Genomic DNA, 26,567 nt, shown 5'->3' on the forward strand with positions numbered 1-26,567 from the left:
ATGGGCAGTGCCGCTGAGGCTGGGTGCACTCTGGCATTCACAGCAAAATCACCCAGCAGGCTTCTCGGAAGTGCCCGCCCCGTAGAAGCACCGCCCTGGGCAGAGCAGAGGTGAAGCATGTGCGCCACGCCAGGTCCTCGTCGGTCCTCGTCCTGACTGGTCGGAGCGCAGCGCTGGCCCACTCCATGTGCCGGCTGCGGGCACCCGGACCGCCGCCCTCGCGCACTTCCCACTGACTGACGAGCCACGTTCTTATAATAGCATTTTTAATCATTTGAAAAACACGGAAGTGTTCAAACAGAATTTTTGTTAGAAGATAAAAATGTCTGGAGCCAGCCCTGAAGGCTTGAAAAGCATGCTCAGGCTGGAGAAATGGCAGAGAAGGGATTGTGGCATGCCCAGGCCCCACTGGGAGCTTCTTTCTCTTCTCTCCTCTCATCTCATCTTTCTGAGGAACACTCACGCCCTCTAGCAATAGGAAGAAATATAGTTGTTTCATCTTATTTACAAATTTTATTTTGATTTTTTTCCTTAAAGAATTTTTTACTACTTATTCTTATTAGTAGTATTATTGCTGTAAGGCACATATGCTCATCAGAGCGAGAGACAGAGGGCGTAGTGGTTAAGGGCGCTGGACTCTCATGGCTAACCATGGTTCAAATCCTGGACCTGGCAGCTTTCTCTTCCCCCCACCCCCATCAAATTTAAAGGAAGAGCCAGAAATAAAGTTAAAATAATTCTTTTTAAAAAAAAGAAAGCAAGGGAACCACCAGTTAGCATAATGGCTGTGTCGCTGGACTCCCACGTAGTCCACCACAGTTTGCATCCCGGACCCGGTGGCTTAAAACTCACGCCAGGCACGTGTGCGTGCGTGCCCAATATCACAAGAGGAGAATGGAGGAGAAGGGATTGCGGCGTGACCATCCCCCCGGGGGGTGATTTCTTGCTTTCTGTCTGTCTGGCAAGCGCACACGGCCTATAGCAAAAAAAAAACTCTCCAAAAAATAAAAAATAAATAAAAAGAAGAAGCAAGAAAATTTTTAAAAACATAGTCACCACTCCCCAGGTTCTAAAAGAGGAATGAAAAAATGATTTCTGTGCAGGGAGGAAAATACTAATTCATTGATTTACCTGCTCCCTGTGGCTCTGTCTTAAGAAGTAGTAAGATCAAGATTTGTTAAGCTGTTTTAACCCCCATCTATTTAGACACTTTGTTTTGTTTTGTTTTGTTTTGTTTTGTTGGAGAGGTTTTTGCTATAGGGCCTGTGCGCTCGCCAGAAAGAGAGAGAGACAGACAGAAAGTGAGAAATCACCCCCCAGGGGGGATGGCCACACCGCAGTCCCTTCTCCTCCATTCTCCTCGGAATCTTGGGCACGCACATGCGCCGGGCATGAGTTTAAGTCACCAGATCCGGGACTCGAACCACAGTCGGCTACATGGGAGTTCAGCGACATAGCCATTACGCTAATTGCTGGTCCCCGTTTTTTTTTTTTTAACTAGTCGGCGTGCTGTGTGCCAGTACCGTGTGGTTCGGCACCAGTGCCAGCGTCACCGTCCCTGCGGGCAGGCCTTGCCACAGAGCGCCCCGTGCAGACCAGGGGTATATGGGCAGTGCCGCTGAGGCTGGGTGCACTCTGGCATTCACAGCAAAATCACCCAGCAGGCTTCTCGGAAGTGCCCGCCCCGTAGAAGCACCGCCCTGGGCAGAGCAGAGGTGAAGCATGTGCGCCACGCCAGGTCCTCGTCGGTCCTCGTCCTGACTGGTCGGAGCGCAGCGCTGGCCCACTCCATGTGCCGGCTGCGGGCACCCGGACCGCCGCCCTCGCGCACTTCCCACTGACTGACGAGCCACGTTCTTATAATAGCATTTTTAATCATTTGAAAAACACGGAAGTGTTCAAACAGAATTTTTGTTAGAAGATAAAAATGTCTGGAGCCAGCCCTGAAGGCTTGAAAAGCATGCTCAGGCTGGAGAAATGGCAGAGAAGGGATTGTGGCATGCCCAGGCCCCACTGGGAGCTTCTTTCTCTTCTCTCCTCTCATCTCATCTTTCTGAGGAACACTCACGCCCTCTAGCAATAGGAAGAAATATAGTTGTTTCATCTTATTTACAAATTTTATTTTGATTTTTTTCCTTAAAGAATTTTTTACTACTTATTCTTATTAGTAGTATTATTGCTGTAAGGCACATATGCTCATCAGAGCGAGAGACAGAAAGTGAGAAAGCAAGTTGCCACTTCCGGGACTCAAACCACACTCAGCCATGTGGGAGTCCAGTGCCTTAACCATCAGCCACCTGCCAGCGCCTTGAAGTACTTTGAGTGGGACATGCTATGTTAACTGTTAGTACTTTCAGACCTTTCATGATATATATGGATGTTTATAGTAAACTGTTTAAAACTTAAACGTGTCAGAATTTTAGTGACCATTGCTTTTCTGACTTTTTACCTTAAATTTCGAGTGTCAAGAAACACTCAGAGCTGACCTGTGGTGCAGTAAAGGAAGCCGTACCCCACCTGGCCAGCCATGGCCACTCGGAGGTGGGCCCAGGGCAGGGCAGGAGAGGCGGAGGTGGAGGTGCCTGAAACTGCTTTGTCCTTCCTAATGCCGACGGTCTGGCGATGGGGGCCCAGGCTGGGGCTTCACAGCAGCGACAGTGGACCAAGGAAGGGCAGGAGAGGCAGCTTGAAAACCATGCTGGGTGCACGTGCATCCAAGCCCAAAGTCTCACCCCAGTGTACAAATGGAGAACGGACTGCAGTGTGACCACACCTCTTTGGGGATGTGTTAATCTCTGGTGAGCACACGTGCCCTCTGACAAACTAAAATCCATGTGTTCATTCAGAATGCCTTTGAGTACTTAGTAGTCATTTTCTGTGTATGGCGTTGGGAGTTAGAACAGTAAGCAAGGTGAGGCCTGCCTTCGTGGCGTGGCCTCTGCATGGGGCACACCAGACAGCGAGCCAGGGTCGTCAATGACAAGTGTTGCGAGGGGCTGTGGGGCTGGGGGCTTAGAATGAGGAGCTCTTAACAGAGACCTGCAGGCATGGGGAGTGGGTTGTGCAGATGTCTGTGCGTGTGAGGAAAACGAGCTGTCGGCCGGCTGGTGGCGTGGTGCTGAAGGCAGTTGGACCCCACCTAGCCAGCTGAGTCATTTGAGTCCCGTGCACGTGTGTGGCATGTGTGCATGCGTGCCCAAAGACGGAGGAGACAGGATTGCAGCATGACCACTGCCCGTGAAGGGTGCTTTCTTTTCTTTCTTTCTTTTTTTTTTTTTTTAACTTTCTGATTTTTTTAAAAATTTATTTCTTTTTTTGTATATACATTCAATCGCATTGTTTATCCTACAATGTGAGCATTTCAATATGTGATATAGAAAGTCTGAATAAGTCCATAACAAGCCAGGAGATTGAATCAGTAATAAATAACCTCCCAACAAAGAAAAGCCCTGCCCTGATTGATTCACTTCAAAATTCTACAAAACTTTCAAGGAAGAGTTAACTCCCATTCTGCTCACATTATTTCTAAAGATCCAAAAGGGTGAATCTCTTCCAAATTCATTCTGTGAAGCCTCTATCACCCTTATCCTTAAAACAGATAAGGACAGGACAAGAAAGGAAAACTATAGAGCAATATCTCTGATGAGCATAGACACAAAGATTCTCAACAAGATACTAGCAAATCATATTCAACAACTTATAAAGAAGCTCATACACCATGATCAGGTAGGCTTTATTCCAGGAATGGAAGGTTGGTTCAACATACGCAAAACCATAAATGTAATACATCATATTAACAGGAACAAAGATAAAAACCATATGGTCATATCAATTGATGCAGAAAAAACATTTGATAAGATACAACATCCCTTCATGATCAAGACTCTCAGCGAAATCTGCATAGAAGGGCCATTTCTCAATACAATAAAAGCCATCTATGGAAAACCCGTATCGAACATCATCCTCAATGGAGAAAAGCTGAAAGCTTTCCCACTAAACACCGGAACAAGACAAGGATGCCCACTGTCTCCACTCCTTTTCAATATAGTACTGGAAGTCCTCGCCAACCCAGTCAGAAAAGAGGAAAATATAAAGGGCATCCAAATAGGAAAAAAAGAGGTGAAACTCTCTCTATTTGCAGACGACATGATTATATACATAGAAGACCCAATGGTCTCCATGGAAAAATTACTGGAAGTAATACATGATTACAGTAAAGTTGCAGGATATAAAATTAATATACAGAAGTCGATAGCATTTCTATATGCGAATAACAGGCAGACTGAGATAGAACTGAAAAAAGTTATTCCATTTACCATAGCCACCAAAAGTATTCGATATTTAGGAATAAACCAAAGAAGTTAAAGACCTCCACAAGGAAAACTATGAGAAGCTATAAAAAGAAATTGAAAATGACACCAAAAAATGGAAGGACATCCCATGTTCATGGATTGGAAGAATTAATATAATCAAAAAGAGGGTGCTTTCTGACTTTTCTTTTCTCTGTCTCTGGCGAGCCACACACCCCCTAGCAAATTAAAAACAATCACAGGACCAGCAGGTGGTGTGGTGGCTAAGGCACTGGACTCCCCCCATGGCTGACGAGAGTTTGAGTCCTAGAGGGTGGCTTGAAAAGCACGCTTGACTCTTGTGGGTGTGTTCCCAAAATTCCAGGAGGAGAAGGTATTTCAGTCTGGCCATGCCTCTGGGGGATGATTTGTCACTTTTCCTCTCTTTCACGTGCCCCATGGCAGACACCTTAAAAATTAAAACCATTCGGGACCTGCAGTTAGCATAATGGCTATGTCGCTGAGCTCCCATGTAGTTGACTGCAGTTTGAATCCCAGACCCAGTGGCTTAAACTCACATTGGGTACGTGTGCGTGCATGCCCAAGATCCTGAGAGGAGAATGGAGAAGGGATTGTGGCGTGGCCATCTCCCCCTGGGGGGTGATTTCTGGCTTTCTGTCTTTTCTGGCGAGCACACACGCCCTATAGCAAAAATCTCAACCCCCTCCCCCCCAAAAAAAAATTAAAACCAATCATTTTCTTGTTTTTCTAATAGACTACAGAAATTATGCTCAGCTTCAGACTTTTCTCCTTATGGTCTTCTAACAGACAGACTTCTCTTAAAACAGCATTAATATGTAGGTTGATGTTTTCTGAAATGAATAAAAAAAGCCAGCTTTTTAAATTGACTTGGAAAGTTCTCTAACTGCCAGTTCATGAGATGCTGCGGTACCTTCTGCCTGACCTTTGAGAGGGGCCCTCAGGCCAACAAACTTACCCATGACTCTCAGTGGGGTTGTACCAGCCTTGGGGGGGGTGGGGGTACAGAGCCTGTGGGGACAAAGGGTAGAAACATGCAGCTTCGCCTGGGGGTCCTGCACATGTGCACACTCGCACACCCACAGTGTCGGGACCACAGGCAGTGTGTGCTCAGGGCTTCCTGGGAGCTGAGAGGACGTGGACTGACTGTACAGAAGTACAGGTGGCCTGACCTACCCCCCCCCCGGGAGGGCGACTGACCGAGACCCTCAGCCAAGGAGTGGACTTAGCGTGTCTCCCAGTGTCTTCTGGGTATAGGCCCAGCAGGGCACATGGTTGCCTCTTTGCATGGCCACCTCCCGCACCTACCCAGGTGGTACAGGGCTGGCTCTTCCCGGAAGGGGCAGGGATGGCACTCCCATCTCCTAGTTGAGAGAAGCTGGCAGTTGGGTGGGGAAAAGGAGGGACCTCTAACTGGGCCCATCCTTTCGAAGCCAGAACCTCTGAGTCCAATGTTGAGCTGGAACTGGTGTTGACGTTGACTGTCAGACCTGGTGACTGTCCAGTAAGTAGCCCTATGTATTTACATCAGAAAGCAGGATTTTTAAAAAATAAGTTATTTTATTGAACTTTATTTATTTATTTATTTTAATTTGGCCAGTGTGGGGTGGGGAGGGAAAATGAGAAAGCAAGCTGCTGGGTCTGGGAACCATGGTCAATTGGCCATGTGGGAGTCCAACATCCTTAAGCACCATGCAGCCACCTGTCAGCCCCAGAAAGCAGGATACCTTCACTAATTGGGGCCAGCAGGTGGTGTGGTGGTTAAGGCACTGGATTCCCACCTACTGACCCCAGTTCAAATCCTGGACCTGGCAGCTTGACAGGTGTACGGACATGTGTGCCCAAAATCCCAGGAGGAGAAGAGGTTGTATCGTGGCCGTCCCCGGGTATGATTTCTCACTTAACTTTCACTATGTCTCTGTCTGTCCCCAGTGAGCACACACACCTTATGGCAAAAACCTTTAAAAAAAAAAAAACCAATAAAAAACACTTCACTCATCTAGTTGGCTCCTGGGAACTATAGAAAACTTACTCAAAAGTCATTTTTATCTTCCAAAAATCGTATTTGCTATTATTTCCCATTGGATTTTAGGTTCCTGAGAGGCAGGGACTGTCTCATTTATCTGTCTTTAAGTCCAGAACTCCGTGCCCAGTGCTTCTAACTCACACCAGAGAGTGGACACTGGGCTTCAGCACCATTCTTTTTTTGTTTTTTAAGAGAGCTTTTTGCTGTAGGGTGCTTGCCCAGAGAGACAGACAGAAAGTGAGAAATCAACCCCCAAAGAGGGGGGCCATGCTGCAATCCAACTCCTCCATTCTCTTGAGATTTTGGGCTCGCCACACGTAGCATGAGCTTAAGCGCCAGGTCTGGGACTCAAACCGCAGTCGACTGAGTGGGAGTCCAGCCATGTAACCTTACTCCATCTGCTGGTCCTTTGGTGCCCTTCTTTTTGTCTTGGCCACGTAGACCAAACTCCGCTCTTCAGTGCGCCTGTCGGCAACAGCAGCCCTTCGCTTGGACTCATGCTGGCGGTCTCTGGGGCTTCCGTGCCTAATTTACTGCGAGCGTTCTTGGAAATGACCCAGGTGGAAAACGGGGACGTGTGAACATTTTTGATTTGGGGCTTTTTCATTTAACTTACTAAATACATTTCTCCTCTTTCTCCCCCCTTTTAAAAATATCACCAGGTATCCGTTACAGCACCGACGTGAGTGTGGATGAGGTGAAAGCTCTGGCCTCCCTGATGACATACAAGTGCGCCGTGGTTGGTGAGTGGCCACATCTGTCCCCACTGAGGGCTTGTCAGGAAGGCCTACATACAGAGTCCTGTACGGGTCTGTAGAAACAGACTTTATTAGAACTTTTTTTTTTTAAGTAGTATTTTTTAAGGCTTACGTTGTTACTCATCTGGTCTGTGGTTCGAGTCCCGGACCCAGTGGCTTAAACACACACTGGGCAGGTGTGCATGCATGCCCAAGATTCCCGAGAGGAGAATGGAGGAGAAGGGATTGCAGCCTGGCTATCAAAGATACGTATGTTCATCTTCATGTTGAACATTACATTATATTATGCACATCTGATAAGAGCTCCAGTGTGTTGTGTGTTTTAAGGTATGTATTAACCATCCGTGTTTTTCCTGTGTCGTGGCACACCATCCTGTAGTCTCTTCTGCCTATTTACATATGTTCTTGTGCCCATTAAAAATTTCCTCAGGGAACCCTGTGGTCTGACAGTTAAGGGAGCCAGGTCCTACATGGCTGACAGTAGTTCGAAGCCCAGCAGGCACATGTGCATTCATGCCAAACATCCTGAGAGGAAGGAGGAGTGGAGGAGAAGGATTACAGCGTGACCAGGTCTCTCAGCGAGGAGAGTGTCTGTTTCACGCACCCTCTGGCAGTTAAAAATGTTTTTCCACAGGTTGCCCACGGCCGCCACAAGCAACTGCAAGTCTCCACCATTGCTCTGTCGCTGTGCGACCGAGGCCTTCGGGTGCTGCCGTAGCGTGGGGCCGTCGGTACATGCTGGGCGGAAACGTAGTGGTTGTCCATGCTCTGGCTTAATTTATTCATATTCATTCTCCATGAGCTCTTGGAAGACCCCTTATAAGTCCTTGTCCTGCATTTCTTTACGTGCTCTGTAAGTAGGACCAGGCACCGTGAGGGGAGCGCGTGGCACGTGCTGAGGTAGAGAAGCACCAGCTCAGCATGCACGTGGCCTCTGCGCCCAGGCTTCTGCATCTAGAGACTGAGCAGACCGGAGTGAGAACAGGACAGCAGTGCGGATACGGCAAAAAAATAACGCAGATGGGACACAGCGTAGCAGCCAGTGATGCCGTGTGGGGTGTCACGAGTGAGCGCGATGGCCTCAAGTGTCCAGGCGCGTGGGCACAGCGTGTGCAGACGCACTGCTTATGTGAGGGCTCAAGCGTCCTCAGACCTGGTGTCCACGGGGCTCATGGGACTCGTCCCATGCAGACACCCTGGGAGAACTGCACCTTAGAACTTGCTGGCTTTAGAGCTTCTGTTCAGTAAAGTGTGGCTTAAATATGTGTTAGGAGGAAGCTGTGTAGATCTATTTCTTGCCCTTTTTGAAATTAGAGCTGGAAGCATGGCCCATTTTTGTGGTAGTGCATGGGACTTTCTGTCTTCACTTTCAACCTCTGTATGGAGCAGTAACTCACCCCTTCCTTTCAGATGTGCCGTTTGGGGGTGCGAAAGCCGGTGTCAAGATCAACCCCAAGAACTACACCGTAAGTGCCACAGCTGCATTGTGCCGCAGGCTTTGCTGTGTCTCCCTGCCAGCAAGACAAATGGTCCCACCGCATTGCACAGTGTGGGAAAATAAGCCTACGATTAGCTCACTGCTCTGCCCTGTGGCAGTCGCCTGCTGAATGGCAGTGCCCATATTCGTCGTCTTACTTGGTTAAAAGGTTGTTTATACTGTCATATTGTTATTTATACTGTCATATTGTTATGACATATTGTTATTTATACTGTCTTATTGTTAGGTACTTATCCATGTTCAGAATTACTGTGAGCTGACCGTGTGTTGGAATCTTTTTCTAGGACAGATACTTTAACAAATCTGGTAAAAATCTTACTGTTTATCTTGTCAGTTCCAGGTTAATGAAAACTAATCATTACAGCGCTTTACCTATTGCCGAATTCATGATCCGCATACAAACATGATATACACATGATTATACCTTGTTTAAAACTTGGCGTCTAAATTAAAATATACCGTGGCAATGGGTCATGGCGTCCATATTAATAGTTACTTCCCTTTCCAGTTGGCGTCTATTAAGACTTTGGGTTATTTTAACTGAGGAATTAATACAAAGCGGAACTCGGATTTGAGCCCCACTTCTGCTGTCTTGGTTTTCTAACCTGATTTCTTATCCCTTGCTTTCTCAACTTGATAATGAAAATGCCTGCTTTATGAACTGTCCTGATGGTCACATGAGGAGATACAGAAAATATGGCAGATAGAAAATGCAGGCCCAGCTGGCAGGGCACAAGGGCGCTTGCAGGGGAGGCCACGTGGAGGCCCAGCGTGCCCAAGTGGTCCTGGCCGGCTAGGAGTTGGGCAGGAGGACCACTGTGTGGTGACGCCGACCAAAATGCCTCCCTCTGTCTCTCTCGCCTTACTCTCTCACTCCCCTCTTCTCCAAAAAAAAACAAGAGAGGAAATATGAAAATATGATGTAATTATTTCTTCCCAAGTGATTTTTAAATTCTTTTTTTTCAATTATGAGTTTTGCCATTTTCTTTTCTTTACAGGATAATGAGTTGGAAAAGATCACGAGGAGGTTCACCATGGAGCTGGCCAAGAAGGGCTTTATTGGTATGTACTGCAGTGCGGGTTTCCACACAACGCGGGGCACCTACAGCCGGTCTCCAGTTACACCAGTCTTACGTGCCCAATGGAGTTGCCCTCTCAGAAGTAGGTTTGATAGCAGACCTGGGGGCACAGCCAGTCCTGTTCACAGCACATCTCCAGATAAGGTCAAAGAAATTTATGGTCTCGGGTAGTGAGGACACGAGAAATGAAAGAACTGCTTTTCCTCTCTGTGTGTGGACGTGGTAAGAGTTTGGGTCAGTGCAGCAGCCTGGCTCAGTCCCTGCTGAGACGTCCAGAAAGACCGAGGCCATACTTCAGAAACTAAATAGTATCTCATTTTAAAACATTTTCTAATATGTGAGAAGTAGTTTTGAAAAATGTCAATTTTGTTCTTGAAGCAGTGAGAAATGTAATGGCTTTTGGAACTAGAGTTTTGTTTTGTTTTTGAATTATTTTATTTAACTTTATTATTTATTTATTCTGATTTGACCAGGGTGGAGGGGGGTTGAGAAAGCGAGAAAGCAAGCCACTGGGTCCAGGACTCAAACCGTGGTCAGCCGTGTGGAAGTCCAGCACCCTTAACCACCACACCACCTGCTGGCCAGAAGTGTAGATCTTAGACACATGTGGCTGCCACTTGAGAACAGCGAGGCCAGGCAGCAAGGCTAAGTGGTCACTTGCATCAGTGCCTTGAGGATCTCTGAGCTCCCGCTGTGTCCTGTGATCTGTGCTTATGTGGTGATACGCGAGTGTTCTTTTCTGTGATGCATAAATAAATGTTCATTTTCTCTTTAGTTTTCAAGTAATTTGAGTCTGTATATTTCTTTTCTTAGTCTAGTTTTTAATTAATTTGAGTAAGATAAAACACAGTTTGTCACAGTAGCCTAGTTAAACATAAAGAAAATGATTGACTGGAACCAGCAGGTGGCGTGGTGGTTAAGGTGCTTAGACACTCCCACATGGCTGACCATGGTTCGAGTCCTGGACCTGGAGGCTTGCTTTCTCATTTTATCCTTCTCTCTCTGTGTGTGTCTTTCTCTCGTCAAATTTAAATAAATAAATAAATAAAATAATTTAAGTAATTTTTAAAAATAGAGTACAGCGAGCACTGGAGCCGGGCTGGCTTTGACCTGTCTTTCCTGATGTGAAAGGCACTTTGTCGTGCCCGTCCCACGAGTGCACAGCGCTCGTGCAGCACTTCCAGGAGAAGCCTGCTGCCAGGTGCTCGCGTGCGCCGACTGCCTCCCTTGCTCTTAGAGAAGAAGTACCTGCAAAGTCAGGGCCGGCCAGGGTGGCCTTCAGACCCTTTATATCACACCTCCCCTTTGCCGAGATTCCACGTGTGTTTAATACTCTTGGGTGGGAACCAGCAGTTAGCATAATGGCTATGTCGCTGGACTCCCACGTAGTCGACCGCGGTTCGCGTCCCGGACCTGGTGGCTTAAATCTCACGCCAGGCGCGTGTGCGTGCGTGCCCAAGATCCTGAGAGGAGAATGGAGGAGAAGGGATTGCGGCGTGGCCATCCCCTCTGGGGGGTGATTTCTTGCTTTCTGTCTCTCTGTCTCTCTCTGTCTGTCTGGCGAGCGCACGCGCCCTATAGTGAAAAACCTCTCCAAAAAAAAAAATACTCTTGGGTGACTCGACTTTATGTAGTCATTCTCTGCCTGTCTCTGGGATGTGTCCAGCTTAATCTGACCAGTCTTGACGGAAAGTACTTTCTAGTTTCAGAAACGATCCGTTAGAACACTGAAAGAACAAAACTCAGATTCTAGTCACTGGACTGACCTGCTTGTGCAGCAGCCTCGCTGACCCGTGGTGTGAGTAAACTGACACCCGCTCAGAAAGCTGTGGCACGGGAGGTGGGCAAGAGCTTTCCCACTTCTAGGCAGACCTGTAAAAGTGATGTGGTTTATCTATTTTCTCTCTTCCCAGAGCTTTTTCTTTTTTTAATTGTTCATTTTTATTGTTTATTTTCAGATATAACAGTGTGCTAAAATACAGTTTAAAAAACTTTAAAGTACTAGCAGGCAGCTGGACAGAAGTAAAGGCTTAGCAGTAAACAGTGCTTACCAAGTCCCGGGCATTGTGTGAGTCACCGGAAGGGAACAAAATCGAGCGAGCGGCCTTCACCTTACGGAGCTTGATCTGTTTAAGAGTCTGTTAAAAGCTCTCCCAGAGTTTTAGATGAAGACTCAATCCTGAGTCTGAATCTTACTCTTTCACCGTCTGTGAGTTTAGAATTCATTTGTCAATTTCTGCCCAGGCAGGCAGCGGGGTCTTTGATGGGGATTGACTCCGGCCAGTTTGCGGCGGGCCGCCGAGTTCTGCCTGTGAACTCTCCCAGCCCGTCTCCGTGGGGTGCCCATCCGTGTACCTGGGTCTCTTTAATGTCTTTCATTGTGAGTCTAAATTTTGTGGTGGAATATTTAATGAGGACTTCATGCCCTGGGTTCATTACCCAAATGTAATTAAAGCTTTCTAGCCATGGTGACTGTTAACATACTGAATCTGAAGGATCTCAAAAGCTGGTGCCCTGCCCTTCCCTCTGCCCCCAGGTCCTGGCATCGACGTGCCCGCGCCAGACATGAGCACGGGCGAGCGGGAGATGTCCTGGATCGCCGACACCTACGCCAGCACCATCGGGCACTACGTGAGTACGCTGCACCCTGTCTCCCGGGAGTGACCCTGCAGCTGGCTGCAGAAGGCGCAGTCTGTTTCTCCTCCTCTCTTAATGATGTGCTCATTATCTCACCTACATTCGCTGCTCCTAGAGCTGTGTGGGGCTGGCCCAGAGCACTGTGACCAAGCACTGTGCACTGGAAGCTGCATCCCATGTGGCTGACCGCAGTTTGAGTTTGGGCCTTGACTCACATTGCTGGTGCATGTGTGTGTGCATGCCCTCAGTCCTGATAGGAGAGAGAAGTGGGGGAAAGAGATGCAGTGGCCCGTGCCCCTGGGGTGCCTCCATTGCACACGTGCACACGTGCACCACTTCTTGCAATGAAAACACACTGCAGGGCAGTGGGCACGGGTCAAGCCGGTCCTTCCATGCTCTCTGCACTGGGGCTGGGCCCCGTCACCCGGGCAGCGTGCCCTGCCGAGGCACTGGCAGGCAGATGCAGAGAGGCCATCATTTGTGACTCTTAGCCTCAGAGGACTTTCCTTTACAAAGGAATGAAAAACGTGAGCAGGTAAAGTTCAGACACGACGGCAGCACGCCAGAGTTTGGCTATGGCTTTGACAGCTCTGATTACTTTGGAGGAGGACTTAATAAATAAAATTTTTAAAATTGTATTTTCCTGGGAACCAGCAGTTAGCGTAATGGCTATGTCACTGGACTCCCACGTAGTCGACCGTGGTTCGTGTCCCGGACCCGGTGGCTTAAAACTCACGCCGGGCACGTGTGCGTGCGTGCCCAAGATCCCGAGAGGAGAATGGAGGAGAAGGGATTGCAGCGTGACCATCCCCCCTGGGGGGTGATTTCTCGCTTTCTGTCTCTATGTCTCTGTCTGTCTGTCTGGCGAGCGCACACGCCCTACAGTGAAAATCTCTCCCAAAAAAAAAATTGTATTTTCCTTTTTGTTAGCATGATACATTTGTTATACAATTGAAATAATATAAAGAGAGTGGAGAGTTATAGTTTCTGAAAGAAGACTTTCTTAAAGAAATAGGCTTGACCTTGAAGACGGGTAGAGTTGACATCTGGCGACTGGGGGTTGAAGCGGGGAAGCAGCAGGGCTCAGCCGTCTGCTGGCCAGGCCGTCTGAAGGTGCTCGGCCAGGCCTGACGTAAGGGAGCCGGGAGGCAGGACCAAGCCCCGTCAGCGGTGCGTCTTTGCCTCTGGCCTCCCACCCTTTCTCGGGGAAGAACAGGCACGGGCTGTGACGTGGACTGGATGCTGGGACAAGGAGCGGGATGGGACTGTCAGCAAGGACCAGGCAGGAGGATGCAAACTGAGCAGAGGCGGTGCCACTGTCCTCAGACACAAGGGAATTCAACTCCCTGTCTCTGAGAGGGGTGGGGCCTTGAGAAACAGAAACGTTGGGCATCAGAGCTGCAAAGGATGTCCACGCCTCCTGTGTGCCAGGCCAGGTGCAGGCAGGTGTTTGCTACAGTAGGTAATCGCTCGAGGTTGTTGCAGAGCCGTGAGGAAGAAACCTCGGGGCCTGAAGCTGAGTGGCTACGGCTGGGGGCAAGTGTGGAGCAGACGCTGGCACCTGGGCGCAGGCCTGGCGTGCAGGAACGCCGAACTGGAAAGGCTGAAGGGCAGTCTGGCCAGAGTGAGCGCAGGACGGTGGGAAAGCCAGTGGCAGGTCAGGCCAGGTGCTGGCTGCTGGGTGACAGTGACGACTTCAGTCTTTGTCCTAAAAACAGAGGGGAGCCAGTGAAGGGCCCTTGTGAGCAGGTGTGCAACAGAGCTGTGTGTGCACTGTCGGCCTGGCTCTGGGCAGCGCAGAAGAGGTTGTGGGGGTGGGAGACTTACAGGGGCCCCGACCGCCAGAGCCAGGGCGGTGGGACATGGGGCATGGCCTGGAGAGAAGCTGAGGTAGCTGGGACGGTGGCCGCTGCCGAAGAAGAGGTGGTGGTGGTTGGCACGTGTGTTGGCCTTGGGCACGGATTCTTTCATCAGGGACATGTAGAGGGGATGGGATAGCAGTTGTGGTGAAGTCCCTGAGGGAGCAGAGGCCTGGGAGCTTTTCCGTAAAGGCTGGAGGGGAGATGGGCTTTGGCAAGGACCAGTTAGAGACCAGCACGTTCCAGGGCTGTGCTGGCTGGGAGCAGGGCAGACCACCTGGGTCCCAGCTCCTCAGTTCTGTGACTTGGGAGTCTACACGCCTTGGCTCCCTCGTGTCAGTAATCCTGGCTTCGTGGAGCTGTTGTGAGGATTAGCTGACTAATAATCTAATGCGCTTAGAACCGTGTATTTATGAGTATTATGGCGTATAAATTGCACACGTTTCCCAAAACACATAAGAGCAGATTAGGCATGCCAGCAGATTTTGATTTTTTACTGTTTTCCAAGGACACTCTCTGTCACCTTTTTATGTTAAACGAGTTTCTGGGATGGTCTCTTGTTTTTAAGCAGGACACTCGGCTAAGTCGTGCAGCCTGGAAGGCAGTGTGTTTTATTTCTAGCTCGCTCTCAGCGGGGGCAGCAGCAGGAAGTTTGTGAGGCACTGCCAGCGGGCCCTGGACCTTGCTGGTAGAAGACGCTTGAGGCTCAGGTAGAGGAGCCCTAGTTCCCTGACTCGGGTCTGGATGGGAACTGGGCGCAGGAGGCCCTCTGTCTGGCCCCACCCAGAAGCGCAGTGTTGGGGAGTGCTCCCCCAGGCTCTGGCACCGTTAGGAACGCCGGGGCGCCTGGCAGCTGGCACCAGGCCTGACCCCAGACAGTGGCTCCTTCAGCTCTGCCATTCGCATTTTCTCTGTTGAAAGCATTTGGCTCTGGGTTTGCTGCTGCATTCATAAGTGGTAATTATTCAGGGAAGAAGGCTTTGGGAAAATCACTGATTCTGGAAATCACTTCACTAGTCTGCTTCTTCTCATCGTCTTTAACCTTTTTCTTGGTAATTATACAAGTGACATAATGAACTTTGTAAAAAGTATTTAAGCAGTACAGATAGAGACCCGATGACTTTTCAGTCTTGGTAGCCTGAGCTCTGGGGCGTGTGGTCCGCGTGGTGGGAAGTGAGGTGCTCGGGTGTCCCTTGGGAGCAGATTGCCCAGGTTTAAGTGGTCCGTACTTCCACCGCTGGTTGAGAAGCCTCATGTAGAGGGCTCGTCTGTACGGGGGACAGCCTCGTTTCCTCCCTTCACTGAAGGGTGAGCCTGTGCTCAATGTCTGGCTACCACGTGTACGTTGGGTTCAAAGCCAGCGGCCATGGGGAAGATGGGGGTTCAGATCCCCGGTTGCCCGGTGCACGCCAAATGTGTGCTGTGCTGTGTGCCCATGATCCTGGATGGGCCACGGCTGGCACTGTGAGACACCGTAGTGGGTGCTCATTTTTAGAAGGGAATACACGCACACCCCCAACTCAAGGAGAATGGAAAGTGGGTGGTGGGGATGGTGGAGCCCCATTTCTGCTTCACAAACCTGACCGCCGGCTCAGAGGTGCTTGGCTCACTCAGACTCACCTTTGTCTCACCACGCGAGCCTCTTTTTCTAAGGTTTAAGTATTTCTTAAGTACTTGCATTAATCCACTCTTCGGTGCACCAAGGATTATCTTCTGATTTTGTTTAGTGTGGCATTTTATGGAATTTCTAGGTTAGTTTGGCTGAAAAATACGTTGAGTCTCCCTGGTTTTTAAGAAAATTGTCATTTCTTCTGACTCAGGCTTAAACCGACGCACTTATGGAGAGGAGGCGCACCCTGGCAGGGCTTAGCTGCCTGTTGAAGGAGTGACAGCCTTAGTCGGTCGTACTTCGCTGAGTTTGTGACTTCTGCTTGTTTTTGGTTTTGTTTTGGAGAGGTTTTTGTTCTAGGGTGAGTGCACTCACCAGAGAGAGAGAAAGTGAGAAATCACCTCCCAGGGAGGATGGCCACACCGCAATCCCTTCTCCATTCTCCTCTCGGGATCTTGGGCACGCACACACACGCGCCCAGTGTGAGTTTAAGCCACCGGGTCCAGGACTTGAACCGTGGTCAACTACGTGGGAGTCCAGTGATGTAGGCATTATGCCAACTGCTAGTCCTGATTTGTGCTTACTTGATGCTAAATCCTAAACTTCTTGTCTATCAGGAAACCGTTTTCTCTCTTTCCTGGGGACAGGCAGCTCGGGAGGTGAGACTGCCCACTTGGTGGACATGTGCCCTCACACATGCTCACTTGCTTACACAGACAGCGAGCGTGGTCTTAGTTAAATGAGAATGCGCTTTGGCCTTAAGTCATTACTGTGGCTCATCGTAGAAAGTGGACTTGCCCCTCCTTTCTTTGATTATGACTCCCTCTCTCAGGACATCAATGCCCACGCCTGCGTGACTGGGAAGCCTATCAGTCAGGGTGGCATCCACGGACGCATCTCAGCTACCGGCCGGGGAGTCTTCCATGGGATCGAGAACTTCATCAACGAAGCTTCTTACATGAGCATCTTAGGGATGACTCCAGGGTTTGGAGATAAGACATTTGTTGTTCAGGTAAACGTTCTGTTTTCATAATTGGTATACATTTTTAAAATATTGACATTATTAGATTTGTAATTTTTTTTTTAGTGGTGTTTGCTATAGAGCACGTGCACTTGCCAGAAAGACAGAGAGACAGAAAGCAAGAAATCATCCCCTCAGTGGGGATGACCACGCCGCATTCCCTTCTCCTCCATTCTCCTCTAGGAATCTTGGGCATGCACACACATGCGCCTGGCGTGAGTTTAAGCCACCGGGTCCGGGATTTGAACTGCGGTCAACTACATGGGAGTCCAGCGACACAGTCATTATGCTAAGTGCTTATCCTAGATTTGTCATTTTAACATGATTTCTTTGGAATCTCTTAGAATGGTTCGTTTCAGGATACACCCCTAACTTTTAAACCTTGGTGTGATTCATGTGACTAGGATTGATTTAAGTGTCTCTCAGGTATTTATGAAATTACCACTAGCTTATTTAGGTCGGTGTTTAAACTTAAAATTATATTCAGGAGAGATTTCTTAAAGAAATATTTTATTTAACTTTTATTTATTTTATTTTGACCAGAGAGAACTTAGCGAGAGAGAGGGAAAGCAAGAAAACAAGCTACCAAGTCTAGGACTCAAACCATGGTTGGCCATGTGGAAATCCAGTGCCCTTAACCTCTATACCACCTGCCGGCCCCTAACATAAATTTTTAAAACAGTTGGTTATACAGAAAGATCTCCTCACTGACCCAAATTTGTTTGATGTGTTAACATGTATTTCACTTCAGAGACCTAAAGTAAGTTGAACATCACTTAAGTTGCACATTAATGGGACCAGCAGATGGTGTAATGGTTACATTGCTGGACTACCAAATGGCTGAGTGCAGTTTGAATCCCGGGCCCAGTGGCTTAAAACGCACACCGGGCACATGTGTGCATGCCCTAAATCCCGACAGGAGCGTGGGGGAGAAGGGATTGCAGCATGGCCATCCTCCCTGGGGAGTGATTTCTAACTTTCTGTCTCTCTCTGTCTTTCCAGTGAACGCACATACCCTATATATAGCCAAAATATCTCTTTAAAAAAAAAGAAAAAAGCTTCACATTATTAAATTAAGTTGAACATGATCAAATCAGTGGCATATCTGTTTATAACCAGAGGACAGCCGGGTCATTGGGGCTGAGCTCATCGGTGTGATGGCACCAGTGCCATGTCTTCATAAAGCAGAGGGGACTCCACTAAACCTCGTCTGTACTTACCATCGCAGAGGCTGGGCTCCATTCTTGAACAGCCATTCTATATGCAGCTGCCGGGTTCTGAGAATTGCTTCTAAATTGATAGCATGCAGATTTCCACTGATTAAAGTAAGACTGACTCCCCAGTGCCAGGATTTAACTTCGTACCGTGCATGGTGCTTTCCACAGGGCTTTGGGAACGTGGGCCTGCACTCTATGAGATATTTACATCGTTTCGGTGCTAAGTGTGTCGCTGTTGGTGAGTCTGACGGGAGCATATGGAATCCAGATGGCATTGACCCCAAGGAACTGGAAGACTTCAAATTGGTGTGTTGGTCTATATTTAAATAGTTGAAGCACCCCGAACCTTACAAAGTTAAAATAAGTCTTATATAAATCTATTTCCATTGCTTATCTTTTAAATGTAGTTCAATAAATGAATTTTATTAAATGAATTTTCATGTCATAGGCACTAAATGTAGACATTTACACTTTGGTGCAGCAATTAATTCTGATTTTCAATCAATTACAGCAACATGGCTCAATCCTGGGCTTCCCCAAGGCAAAGCCCTATGAAGGAAGCATTCTGGAGGCCGACTGTGACATACTGATCCCTGCTGCCAGTGAGAAGCAGCTCACCAAGTCCAATGCACCCAGAGTCAAAGCCAAGGTGACAGTGCGGTAGAAACCAGAGTCCACGTTCTTAGCCTGAGTGATGCCGCGGTTCATTTAAAAGTCCAGTGGGGCTTCCTCTGTTTTTCTGTCTTTTACCAGTCTTACTAAAGTATAGTTTGCACATTACACAGTCCACCCACGTGAAGTATACGGTTTAATGGCTTCTAGTGTATTCGATCATCCCAAGTCGTACAACCGTCACTGTGGGTGTCCTTTTAAACCAACATGTGATGACAAAAAACAGGGAAATTGGGACCAGCAGATGGCGTAGTGGTTATGTCGCTGGACTCCCACATGGCTGACCACGGTTTGAGTCCTAGACCCCGTGGCTTAAAACTCACACTAGGTGTGGGAACCAGCAGTTAGTGCAATGGCTATGTCGCTGGACTCCCACGTAGTTGACCGCGGTTCGCGTCCCGGACCTGGTAGCTTAAAACTCACACTGGGCATGTGTGCGTGCATGCCCACGATCCTGAGAGGAGAATGGAGGAGAAGGGATTGCGGCATGACCATCCCCCCGGGGGATGATTTCTCGCTTTCTGTCTCTATGTCTCTCTGTCTGGCGAGCGCACGCACCCTATAGCATAAAAAAACCTCTCCAAAAAAAAAAAAAACTTACACTAGGTGTGTGTGCGTGCGTGGGTACCCAAAATCCCAAGAGGAGACTGAAGGAAGAGGGATTCCAGCATGGCCATCCCCCCGGAGGGGGATCTCTTGCTTTCTGTCTCTCTGTCTCTGGCAAGTACACATGCCCTATAGCAAAAATCTCTCTTTAAAAGTAAGAAAACTAGAAAAATAAAAAGGGGAAAGGTAGGTTTATATACTTTGTAGAGAAAAACATCCTCTATCAGTTGAATGGGATTTTGTTTCTCCCGTAACTCCATGTCCAGCTCACACATCTCGGCCACGGTGGAGGGTTTGGCAGCGGCACTGACGGTCCCATGTGCTCTCCTCCCTTGCAGATCATTGCCGAAGGTGCCAACGGGCCGACGACTCCAGAAGCTGATAAGATTTTCCTAGAGAGGAACATTATGGTTATTCCAGTAAGTTATCTGCTTCTCAGCTTTTTATATACGTGGAATACTATTACAGATGTCTTTTGCAAGGAATTGGGGAAGAGAGGAATGATTAGTTTCCCAGTGGGTAGTGAATTCTTCACCTTGATTTTTGCTTCTGAGAAAAGACAGGAGAGGCCTGGTTAGTGTAGAAGGCCCATCAGTTTTCACTTTGCCCTGGGCATTTAACTTTAGCTCTATTGAGTGTGTATTTACGCTTCTAAAACTCTAGTGCTAGCAATACTATTGTAGCATTTGGGGGCGGGGAGAGCCAGGAGTAACTTTACACCGGAAGGCTGTCCTGCATCCGCCCTCTCAGACGTGGCCAGTGTGCTCTGGGTTCTGGTGGTTCTCATGTGGCCGCTGCACCTCCAGACATAGGGTCCCAAGCAGTGCGGCCCAACGCAACTACGGGACCATTGGACCTCGGGGTCCGTGACTCCAGCTTCCTGGGAACCCGGGTGTTGACTGTCCCTCGGTGGGACTGCTTCACAGGAGAGCAAGCTCGTGACACAGTGCTTGGCGTTCTAGCAGAACCTTTTCCAGGTGGAAGACACCAGCTTGGGGTGGCATGATAATATGTGAGTGTGTTTAAGAGTGATGTGAGGATGGGAGTGGGGCTGAGGAGAGCCCCTCTGCCCTTGGAGCTGAGGGCTGATGGGCTGACTGCTCGTCTGGTCTGACAGTTTTGGGACCATACGTGAACAAGACTCTTTCTGAAACAGACGAGCATTTCCAACGTTTAGTATTCTCTAACTGATGACCTTGTCTGCTGTAACGCTCTTCATCGTAGTCCCCGTGTGCTCGCGGGAGGTGTCTTCACACCTGACAGCCATGTGAGCAAGAAGTTCAGAGGGAGCTAGCAGTTTGCATGCTATTTGTATGTAACATTTGGGTTGATCTGTAACACGGTCAAAGATTTCAGTTTTTAAAATTGAGAAAAAGAAAGACTATTCAAACTTAAACTCTAATGTTTTCTGTGATTCCTAACCTTATGCCTTACAAGCATCCTTCCTGCTTGACTCAAGGCTGGTGCAAGCAGGAGAGCACCACTGCCCAGTGGCTGGAACCACGTGACCAGCCCGGACTCGGCCCCCACCCAACCTGAATAGAGCAGTGCAGCGCCACATACCCGTGGTCCCAGATGCCTGGGAGGGGGCGTGAGCAGCGCAGCATGGCAAGGCCCTGCCTAAAATATTTGTTTCTGTCTCCCCAAACACTGGCGCATATGTGCTATCTCTTAAAAAAAAAAAAAAAAAACCACCTCAAAGTCAGGGCCAGCAGCTGGCGTGGTGGTTGAAGTGCTGGACTCCCATGTGACTGACCATGGTTCAAGTCCTGGACCTGACAGCTTGTCTTCTCTCTCCCTCTCTGCCTCTCTAAGTGCGTATGCCAATAAAAAAAAATGTATTTAATTAAATTGAATGAATACTTTGTGTGTGTGTGTTTAAAAAAAAAAAAACTCAGAGCAGTTAGGTAGTGGACACAGCTCCCCTGGTGACAAACATTTGTGGACAGTCACTGGTGGGCAGGTGACCTAGTGTGAGACCTTCTGGTAAGAAAGAAGTTATAACTTGAGTGTGAAATTCCTTCCACATATCTGAGAGACGTTTGAGAAGTTTTGAAGGTTTTGTTTTTGGTTTTTGTTTTTAAGTAGTTTGCTGTAGAGTACATATACTCACTAGAGAGAGCCAGAGAGGGGGAAGGTGAGAAATCACCTCCCAGTGGGGTGGCCACACCGTGGTCCTTTCTCCTTCATTATCCTCTTGGGATTTTAGGCATGCACATAAATGCACCTGGTATGGTTTTTCAAGCCATCGGGTCTGGGTCTCAAACCATTCAGTTTGCCGTATGGGATCAAGGTACCCTCAGCTCTGTGCCGCCTGCTGGCCCGTGTCTGAGAAATCTAGCGCTCAAGCCCGTGTTGGTATTAAAATGTTCATCCTAAGCTCCTAATGAGTCCACTCCCTAATCACCCGCTGTCTCCTGGCCACGCTTCTAGGATCTCTACTTGAATGCCGGAGGAGTGACGGTGTCGTACTTTGAATGGCTGAAGAATCTCAACCATGTCAGCTATGGCCGTTTGACCTTCAAATATGAAAGGGATTCTAACTACCACTTGCTCAGTGAGTTCCAGTAACCTTATCTTCCATAAATAATCTTTGGACCAGCAAATGGGTGAAGAAAGCATACACTTCTGAGAACTTGTCCCTTTAATAATGCTAGAAAGCTTCGTCTCAGACCAGCGGATGACATCAGCAGTAATGGTTATGTCGCTGGACTCCCATGTAGTTGACCACAGTTCGTCCCGGACCCGGTGGCTTAAACTCACACCAGGCTCGTGTGTGTGCATGCCCAAGATCCCTAGAGAAGAATGGAGAAGGGATTGTGGTGTGACCTTCCCCCCTGGAGGGAGTGTAATTTCTCGCTTCCTGTCTCTCTAGCAAGTGCACGTGTCCTATAGCAAAAATCTCTCTCAAAACATCAGAATGAAAAAAATTTAGTCTCAGAACAGAAAGCTGTTGTTATTTTGTCTTAAGCTTATCGTTTTGCAGTTGTTTGGTGTATTGAATATATTTTATATCCTCATCTTTATTCCGTGATGTAATATCCCTAGAATATAACCTACGAGTCAGTGATATTATAGAAAGTGTTCTCTCCTTTTTTTTATACTTGCTCATCAGAGGAAAACGGAAGGAAGGAAGATGGGGGGCACTCTCCACGGGTCACGCCCACACAGCTCCTCTTCCTCCACTGTCCCTTCTGGGATTTTGAGCTTACGTGAATGGCCATGTGGGATCCGGTGCCTTAACCACCCGGCCACTGGCTGCTTGGGGGATCCGGTCCCTTACCCCCCCGGCCACTGGCTGGCCTGAAAAGTGGTCTCTTTGTGAAATCCACTGCAGATGCTGGCCCATTTCTGTTTCTGGTGCTCTTAGGAAAGGCAGCTAGAATGATTCGAGTCCCGGGATGAGGGCGTTTGTTTTCCTGTAAGCAGAGCCAGTGCCACAATCCAGAGTAGACTTTCTCGTCTAGCTGAAGTACGACCAAGACCTCCGGCCAAGCTTCCCTAGGCTGAGCGAGTGTTCCATCTGTTTCTGGTTTTTTCCCTCAGTGTTTTCTTTTTAATAGAGCCAAGTGAAAACCCTGGTGATGGGTGTTATGGAAACAGAGCAGTGACCTAAATTCACATTTATATAGGAATTTGGCAAAGTGTTTTTATACTCCTTTTTAACTGGATTTTAAGTGATTAACCCTTTCACAACTTGAGCGTTGAAGATTTCTGAACTCTGTTGGTTTGGGTTGTGGGTGTCTTTAGGGCTACTCTTAATTAGTTCTCTTCATTTTTTCCCTACTAACTATCTTACATGATCTTGTGGCTTTTGTAGTGTCTGTTCAAGAGAGCTTAGAAAGGAAATTTGGAAAGCACGGGGGAACCATTCCTATTGTGCCCACGGCCGAGTTCCAGGACAGGATATCGGTGAGTGCCCGCCAGGGTGTGCATGAATGACGGGAGTCGGTGTGGCCGTGACGGGCCGTGTGAGTGTCGCCCCTGCCCTTTCACTGCAGACTGCAGCTGGAGGACAAGCCCTAGTGGCCAGTAACATTTAAAATAAATAATCCTGTCTCGTATACTTTTTGCAGTCCAGATAATAGTGATTCTAACCTAATCATGAAGGATTTTATATTTTAACTCTTTTAAGCTTCAGAGAAATAGAAAGTTTTGGAAGTAAATATTTGACCTGTGTGACAATTTGAAATTACTGTATGTACACAAATAAGAGCATTGGAGCAGGTTAGAAGAGGCACTTTGTATTAATTAACTGTCGATAGGATGCACTAACGGTGCATTCACATTGCAAAGGAGGAAATGACAGAGACCTCAATGACAGAGTCACGAGGAAGCCTGGGCGGAAATAGCTAACTTGGCTATTACATCACATTAAAATAAGGACATTTCATTTTATGTATACGTGAACAAAACAATTAGCAACTCCTACACTCACCATGACTGTGGAAGGCCATCGTCCTGTGTTCTCGTGACAACGCAGACCGCAGCTCCTTGGACGGTTTGGAGAGTTGGGGTACCTCCACCTTCTGGTGCTACAGTAACCTCCCCTCTGGAAATGGATCCTAAGAACGTAGCACAAGCAGAGCAGTGACCCCAGGCAGGACTGTCATGGGAGCTGTTCTCACTTGTTCCTCAGCTCCTCTCCTGTGGGTCCTGCCATTTTTATTCCCAGCACAGCAGACCATTGTGCACTCTGCCTTCAGTTCTTCCTCCGTCCTTGTATCGACTCCACCCACCTGACCGGTCTTACCCAGGTAGCCAGCGACACCTACCAAGGTCATTTCAGGTCTCATCGTGCTTGACCCATCAGCAGCTCTCGTCAGTTGATCACTCCCTTCTTGAAATATATTTTTCTTTTAGCTTCTCGAACACCACATGCTCCTGGTGTTCTTCCATGTCTTAGTTTGTTTTTTAGTTGCTAATGGGAATACCTGAGCTTAGGCGATTGGGGGAAGGAAAGAGAGGTCTGTTTACAAACACAGTCCCGGTGGCTGAAAGGCTAAGGCTTAGGCCTGCAGAGTGACAGGCAGAGCATGGCGAGCATGCGAAGAGAGAAAAGGAGCAGCTCGCTCTGTTTATAGCAGCCAGCTCTCAAGATCCGAAACTCACAGGGCGACAGGATGTCATGAATCTGCTTGTCAGAGTGTTGCCTCTGTGATGGGATCGTCACAAAGCATCCGCCACCCCCAGGCCTCACACTCCCAACAGCAGATTCCAAACAGGAAGCCACTACCCCGCCTCCCGGCCCTTCCTTCTTATTGCCTGTCACTGCTTCCCCTTCGTCCCTCACCCTCCTAACACGGGAGGCCTCAGTCCCAGCCCCACCTCTGCTGAGATGCAAACTCTGATGTATTCAGCGTCCTGTAGGGAGATTCCTACAGTCTCCTCCCGCTGGAATCTCAGCTCCAGGGGAACAGTATCGCGATTTTCTTCTCGGTAACGTGTTGGTGAACAGGTGAATGAATGAATAAGTGAAGCAGCAGTGTCCACCTGGAGAGCAAGTGGCTTCCTCTTCCTAACTTGACCGAAGCAGAGTTTAACCCAGATGTTTCTTGGCTAATACACACTATAAAAACATACTTTTTAAATGAGTCCAAATTAGTGCTATTTGGCACGTAGGCGGCCCACTGAGGTTTTTTCTGGCATGTGAAAATAGACATGTTGCAGCATCACGGTCAGAGTAGGAGCGTGGGATAGCTCATCGCCGTTATGTTTTTAAACAGGATCCAAGAAACAAAGTGGGAGAGTCTATTAAAACAGGTTGACTCCTGGAGATCACTGGGCACAGGGAAGCGCGGTACCTGATGTGGCGGTGGCCTGGGCATCCGGCTCTCACTAAGGCGCTGTCTGTAGCTGCGTCTGGCTGTAAAGCTTGGGCCGGCTGAGGACACCCACAGGGTCACCTGGAGCTGCTGTCAGGCCTCGCCTGGGGAGGCTGAAGCGAGTGCGTGTGGCAGGGTGGGTGAGGGAGGGAGCACCTCTCGCCACTCCTCCAGGTCTCTCGGCCTTGTTTATGGTCGTTGCTTTGCCATGATTTTATTGCATAGGTATTTGCTGTCAAAAAAATTAAAACTGAGTTGTGATTGAAACTCCGCTCCTTCAGGAAGTATCAAGACACTGTAGAAATGACACATGCTTCGCCGAAAGAGGACAGTCCTGACTGGCCATGTGCTTTCTTAATCTCGGAACTCACAGGATGCAAAGCCTGGTTTGTTAAACTTGTGTTTTTCTTTTTCCTACTAGGGTGCGTCCGAGAAAGACATCGTACACTCTGGCTTAGCCTACACCATGGAACGTTCGGCCAGGGTACGTGTGCCTTTCTGCCAGCCCACAGCCCGACCGTGGGACCTCGGCGGCCAGGCTGTGTGTGATGACAGCGCTCTGCTGAGTGGGTCCGCGTTCGCGTGAATCAGGACACGTGCTTTTAGTGTCGGGTGATGGGCAGAATCTCCAAACATGCTTCCCAAGCTTTGGGGAAAAAAGAACAGTGCCGAGTTCGGAGGCCCTGAGCGTGGCCGCTGGCTGAGTGTCGGGCTGTGAGCCATGGCGGGGTGCCACGCGGCACCCCTGCGTCATGGACTCGGGAAGCTGCCTTTCTGTGTGGCCCTCGGTGCAGGCGAAGCTTTCACTGCCTCAGCCCTGTTTCAAGGCCTTAAACACAGCTGGAGTCCGGGTTTCCTGATTCTCGGCATGCTCAGGTTCTGTCCAGTGGGGTCTTAAAGTACACAGCCCAGCCGTTGCCACTGTGTAATTGTAGGGCATTCCTCACCCCACACTTAGGGCTTCTAAAGATCACGAAGTCCGTACATGAAACTCATTCCACATCGCAGGGTCTGCAGGGTCACGTCCCAGGGTTTTTGGTTTTTTGGTTTTTGTTTTTATCTTTCTAAAATTTTTATTTTAATTTCTTTTATACATTCAACCACTATATCACATAGCTTGTAAAGTGAAATTTTCCAACTTGAATATTCTTAATACCAGTCCAGTTGAGATACTATATACGTTATTATCAACAGATAATAATCCATTTCTGTGCCCCATAGATGTCTGGCCTCTGTATTTTTCTCCTTAATGTCTTCCCTCACACTCTCCCCTTTCTCCCAGCCTCACATCGCAGGTTTTAAAGGGTGACTTCTAACTACCACCTGGGGAATAACTGCCTGTATTATCCCTCTCTGCCTCTCTAAGTGCGTATGCCAATAAAAAAAAATGTATTTAATTAAATTGAATGAATACTTTGTGTGTGTGTGTTTA

The 26,567-nt window shown here is 48.3% G+C and overlaps 1 protein-coding gene across 1 annotated transcript in view; it reads left to right on the forward strand.

The window, feature by feature from the left end:
- The window catches only part of GLUD1 (glutamate dehydrogenase 1), a gene marked incomplete at its 5' end in the record, with an annotated part of 50,350 nt that overhangs the window by 17,571 nt on the left and 6,212 nt on the right, over positions 1–26,567 (forward strand). The window contains 11 exon segments of the mRNA XM_014587565.1: positions 7,017–7,097; positions 8,523–8,578; positions 9,609–9,672; positions 12,226–12,320; positions 16,627–16,806; positions 18,201–18,338; positions 18,544–18,681; positions 19,649–19,729; positions 21,744–21,867; positions 23,131–23,222; positions 25,557–25,619. Of these exon segments, the coding sequence (XP_014443051.1) occupies positions 7,017–7,097; positions 8,523–8,578; positions 9,609–9,672; positions 12,226–12,320; positions 16,627–16,806; positions 18,201–18,338; positions 18,544–18,681; positions 19,649–19,729; positions 21,744–21,867; positions 23,131–23,222; positions 25,557–25,619 (1,112 nt within the window).

This window comes from Tupaia chinensis, unplaced genomic scaffold, assembly GCF_000334495.1.
Source record: "Tupaia chinensis unplaced genomic scaffold, TupChi_1.0 Scaffold000221_1, whole genome shotgun sequence".
Lineage (NCBI taxonomy): Eukaryota > Metazoa > Chordata > Mammalia > Scandentia > Tupaiidae > Tupaia > Tupaia belangeri.